Below are 4,780 nucleotides of genomic sequence, written 5' to 3' on the forward strand. Positions count from 1 at the left end.
ACTTCAGTCCATCTCCGGGCTTCCTCAGGGACGTGCCTGGCCCCTAGCTCCTCACCCGCGCAGCATGTGCTCAGCTGCCTGCCCAGGGGTTGCTGTGTGGTGCAGGCGTCCCCACTTCTGAGCCTCAAGCTCCCCCATGCCCTATGCACGGAGCTGCCGGCAGTGAGACTGCAACTCCCATCCTTTGGTGCTAGGCCTTGTGGACAAGGAAGACTGGGCAGGCCCTGGGCCGGCTGCACTCTAGCACAGGGGTGTGGCTGAAGGCGACAGGGCAGGCCGGCTTCCCGCCCAGTGAAGCGCACTCCGCCCGTTCTGGTCACTTAACCTCCTTGGCTGATTTTGTAAAAACCATGGATACAGGGAAATATTTCCCTACTGAGAGCAAGCATGGGCCAAGGAAGTGCACCACGGCCAACAGCCCACATCCCTGCAACAGGGCATCTCCCACCTCGAGTCCATCAACAGGGAGCAGGCAGGTCTGCCAGCCCTCCCAGCACCCCTGGTTCTAAGCAGAGGCTACACTGACCATGGGGCTCATGTGTGCGGCCCTGTGTAGCATGGTGTGGCAGCTCCTACTTCTCCCATCCAGATGCAGTCATAGGCCTGGGGAAGGCATCACCAGCACCAGAAGTGACACAGTCTCTCACCTGACGTTGCCCCATAGCCCTCCTGAGAGACGGCAGTGGGAGCCACAGGGCCTCTGCAAGGAGACACGGCCTGGCAGCAAACAGGATGCGCGTGTGAGCCTGGGAGGCCCGAGTCCTACCAAGTGCAGCTAAAGCTTAGGCTCCAGGCTTCCAGTTCTGACCCCAGGAAGACTGGCCCTAACAACCTGTATTTCCAAGACAAAAGCTTCCCGGAACGTGAGCAGTGAGGTGAGCTTATTTTAGCAAAGAGAAGTACACGCAGCCAGGCTCGGTAAACATCGGTCACTTTATTAAACACCCAGGCAGCCTCCAGCCACTGCAGGCTCCGAGGAACAGGCAGAGCGGCCACGGGGGTGCGCGGAGATAACACTCTCAGCAGGAACAATTTAAATACCTTCTTCACTTGAGAAAAACGGGAATTACTGTCTTGAGCTAAACACGATCAGTGCAGTGAACGCAGGCCCTGGGCATCCTCCGAGCCCCTGGAGTCGCACGGCACACAGGAGCCACGCTGCGCACGACTTTTGGAGGCAATGAGCCTGTCTCTAACTTAAACACTTACTCAGAGGCACTTCTGAAGAAGCGAGTGCCGACTACTAATGTCCACTCGTGCTAAGGGGCATCTGATCGGCCCGCAGCACCACCTGTTAGTGTGCTAACCAGGCCAGGGCACCACACGGGAGAACAGCACGTGGGACGCCCTTAGAATCCTGCTGTGGGGGCTGCCAGATCTGCTGAGGGCCCAGCACTACAGGTTTCTGGGCCCAGGGCCACCCAAGCACGCGGCGACACACCCCTTACTACCGAGCCTTGAAACCAACAAAAACTCCCACAGGTCAGGGGCTCCTTCGCCATTCCAAACGGCTCTTGCCTCTGGACCAATCTAAAGCCTAGTTAGTGGACACATTATTTTGTCAACAAGAAATAAAATTCCAATTTAAAAATTCTCACTGATTTATAAGGTTTTGAGCTGGTGCCTTGTTGGGACGTGGGCACTCCAGGGTGCTCTCCTGTGGCGGAGCCCCACAGGGACATCTTTAGGCCTCCCGACACTAGATGGCGCTGTGGCAACCTGGTTTTAAAACTCCAGGCCTGGCTTCAGCAAGGGCTAGGAAATCACCCAGCTTTCTTAAGCCCATTCCTTCCCTCAGAGAAGGTGACTTCAGAACGAGGAAGGGTGCTGTGTGCCGAAGAAGGGCGCGAGGGACCTGACTGCGACCCCACAGCACGTGGGCTGAGCCGCTGCACAGCCTGCCACGTCCTCGGCCCTCAGCCACTGCCGGCATGCGTGCCACCCGGCGTGCCTGCCACCTGGGCCATCTGACTGCTTTCCTGACGCCAGGCACGCCCAGGGCAGCCAGGCCGGGCAGCGAGCATGGTGCCAAGACCCGCATCCTCAGCAAGGGTCAGGACCTTAGGAACACGCCGTGGCCCCTTCACGTGAACACTCATGAAGAGAGAGCCCTGCTCAGCGGGCGCCACGCCTGCCTGGCCACGGCCGTGGCCTCTAAGGCCTCTTCTTCTGCAGCTCCTGGCCACTGGGCCTGCCCGCCGTGGCTTCAGGCTGTGCGAAGTTCCAGTCCACTGGGACGAGGAGCTGCTGTGTCTTCTTGTGGGTCCAGTACGGGTTCAGGAGCAGTGTGAGCAGGGCAAGCCCGGCGAGGAACAGGGCCAGATGAGGTGGGTACAGGCTGTGGACCAGGCCATCCCAGTGCCGGAAGCACACCCACCACATGTGGTAGGTGAGGACCATGCGGCAGTGGAACATGTGGACCATCAGCCATTGGTTGGCCTTCCAGAGCAGCGTCTCGGACCAGCCAGCCTAAGGACAACACAGATGAAGCAGTCAGTGCGGGAGCCGCACCACCCTCCCGTGTACAGCACTGAGCCTCTCTTGGAGCACAGGCCGCCCGCACATGGCTTTCCAGGTTCTCTGCACATGCAACTCCTCTCAGACGGGGCCCAGGCTGCAGCGGGACCCTGAAGGCAGCTCCCCGTCCCCTTGCTCTTCTCGCCTTCTCCCAGAAGCAAAGGCCGGCCTTTGCTCATCTCCACCGTGTACCCGCAGCACCTAGGCTCTCTCTAGCCTGCTGCACTGAGCCTCAGGCCCTGAGAGCAGACCCTCTTCACATGAAAGCAGGTCTACGTTCAACCCTTCACCACAGTCGCTCCGTACACAGGCCAAAGGACCTGCCTTAAGTGCCACTACCCTTCAGGAAACAAGTCAGCAGTAAGGTGCACAGGCACCAGTCCCGATGGCTCCCTGGACCAGCCTGTTTCCTCGGATCACCACCCAAGCTGCAGGCCACGGGCAGATCCTTCCCAGTATCGCAAACAGCTAGGTTAGACAAAAATTAACAGGACTCGGGGCAGCACACAAGACGAAGCCCATCTAAACTGTGGCTGGATGCCAACTGGAAGACAGCCAGGTCTGAAGCCCCCCAGGGGGACACTGCGAGCAGGAACACCTGGTCCAGGAAGCCCAGATGAGCATCAGGTGCACAGGTGGGGGGCCAGGACACCTGACCCAGACACCCATCCCTTGCCCATTTCCTTCTCAGAAGCAGATAAACTAAAGTCAGGAAGGCCCACGTAGACCCTCACTGCTTTGCTGAGCCGCTGAGCCTGTGACCTCATAGCTGGCCACCACTTGCCCCAGAGAGGTCTGAGGTGTCATGTTTCATGTATAAAAACCCTAGACCAAGAGCCTTGATGGCAGCCCACTGTGGGGCCCCCTCCCATCCCTGAGGAGCCTTTCTCAATAAGCCCCTCCTACTCATCACCACCTTTGTCCGCCTGTCCGTTCTTCGGCCATCAAGAGACATGAGCTCATGCACTTGACATCTGATGACTGGGAATCTGCGCCACCAGGACCAGTGGGAACACAGCGTCTGGACACAGCGGGCCCTGAGCAGGCAAGGCGGGGTGCAGGCTGGTGGATGGTGGGTGAGGAAGCCTGGGGCCTCAGGCAAAAGGACGTGAGGATGTCTGTCTGTCTCCACACACTCAACAAGAGAGGACCACTGCTCTCAGTGTCCTGGGACAAGGGCACTCAGCTCCAATGCAAACCCAAGCCACAGACCTTCACCCAAGGCAGGCCTTCAACACAAATGGGGGCAGACCAAGAAAGACAAGGAGCTCACCCACTGCGCCAAATACTGAGTCACACCAACAAGCTGTGTCCCCATGTTAAATCAGACATACCAGGTTTCCCTCTCCTGGTGACAACAAAGCCATCGGCACCCAAGAAAGCAAAATGAGCAGCTTTTCTCAGCTAGGAGCAGGCACTGCCCCAGGTCCTAGGCTCACGGCTGCTGTGGGCACCCAACCTGTCCACACAAAACACCTCAATTTCCAACAAGGAGCCCTGGACCAGACAGGGCAGGAAACCCAGGGCACACAGCAGGGGGTGCGGTGGACACCGGAGCCCTGAGCTGGGACTGCAAGGACAGAGGCCCACACCGGGCGCGGGTACAGGCACAGGCGCGGCCGCGGCAGCGCGGTCTTCCTGCAGCTGCTCTCAGAGCTTGGGAGCATGCGCGTGCTCGGCGTGGTGTCGTGCACAGTGCACACTCCGCACTCGAGTCCTGTGCCCTGACCCTGCTGGGCCCTGGGACTCGTGCGTACATCTGGAGTATGGGCAGCCGGCTGGCTGAGGTCAGCAGGGCGACACACTCTGCCATCATGGCAGTGACCTCGGGCGGGGAGGCCAGCATGGCTGCACTTGAGGCAGCACAGTTCCACGTGTGACCACGAGGCCTCGCGGTGGGGCGTGGCTCCAGGGAAATGCCCGCTGACCCACTTCATGTCTATCTGGAGCACAGCCACACAGGCATCTGCCCCGCAGGACCCTGCTTCTAGAGCCTTCTGTCACTGTGCATGCGCCAGCTGTGGGCATCACACGCGCTAGATGGCTCTGTGCCTGTCCGTTCCATCACTGCTCGTCACTCCAGTCCCCATGAGGCTCTCCTGGGCATGGCTGCCCGAAACCGCAGTGCAAGAGCCCATCTCACTCGCCGTCTTGGGTTGGTAACACTCAGATCAAAAACAGGATGGGTCAGGGAGAAGGCTCAGTAGAATAAGTGCATGCCTGGCAAGCACAAGGCCCTGAGCTCAATCCCTGGTACTGCAGA

The 4,780-nt window shown here is 59.4% G+C and overlaps 1 protein-coding gene across 3 annotated transcripts in view; it reads right to left on the reverse strand.

Moving 5' to 3' along the window:
• Positions 1-916: 916 nt before the first annotated feature.
• The window catches only part of Cln8 (CLN8, transmembrane ER and ERGIC protein), a 15,892-nt gene continuing 12,028 nt past the window's right edge, over positions 917-4,780 (reverse strand). For all 3 annotated transcript variants that reach the window (XM_023702629.1, XM_004642508.2, XM_023702630.1), the window contains exon 3: positions 917-2,469. In XM_023702629.1, the coding sequence (XP_023558397.1) occupies positions 2,155-2,469 (315 nt within the window). In that variant the 3' untranslated portion in view covers positions 917-2,154. The remainder of the gene's footprint in view (positions 2,470-4,780) is intronic.

This window comes from Octodon degus, unplaced genomic scaffold (genome assembly GCF_000260255.1).
Source record: "Octodon degus isolate 3935 unplaced genomic scaffold, OctDeg1.0 scaffold00155, whole genome shotgun sequence".
Lineage (NCBI taxonomy): Eukaryota > Metazoa > Chordata > Mammalia > Rodentia > Octodontidae > Octodon > Octodon degus.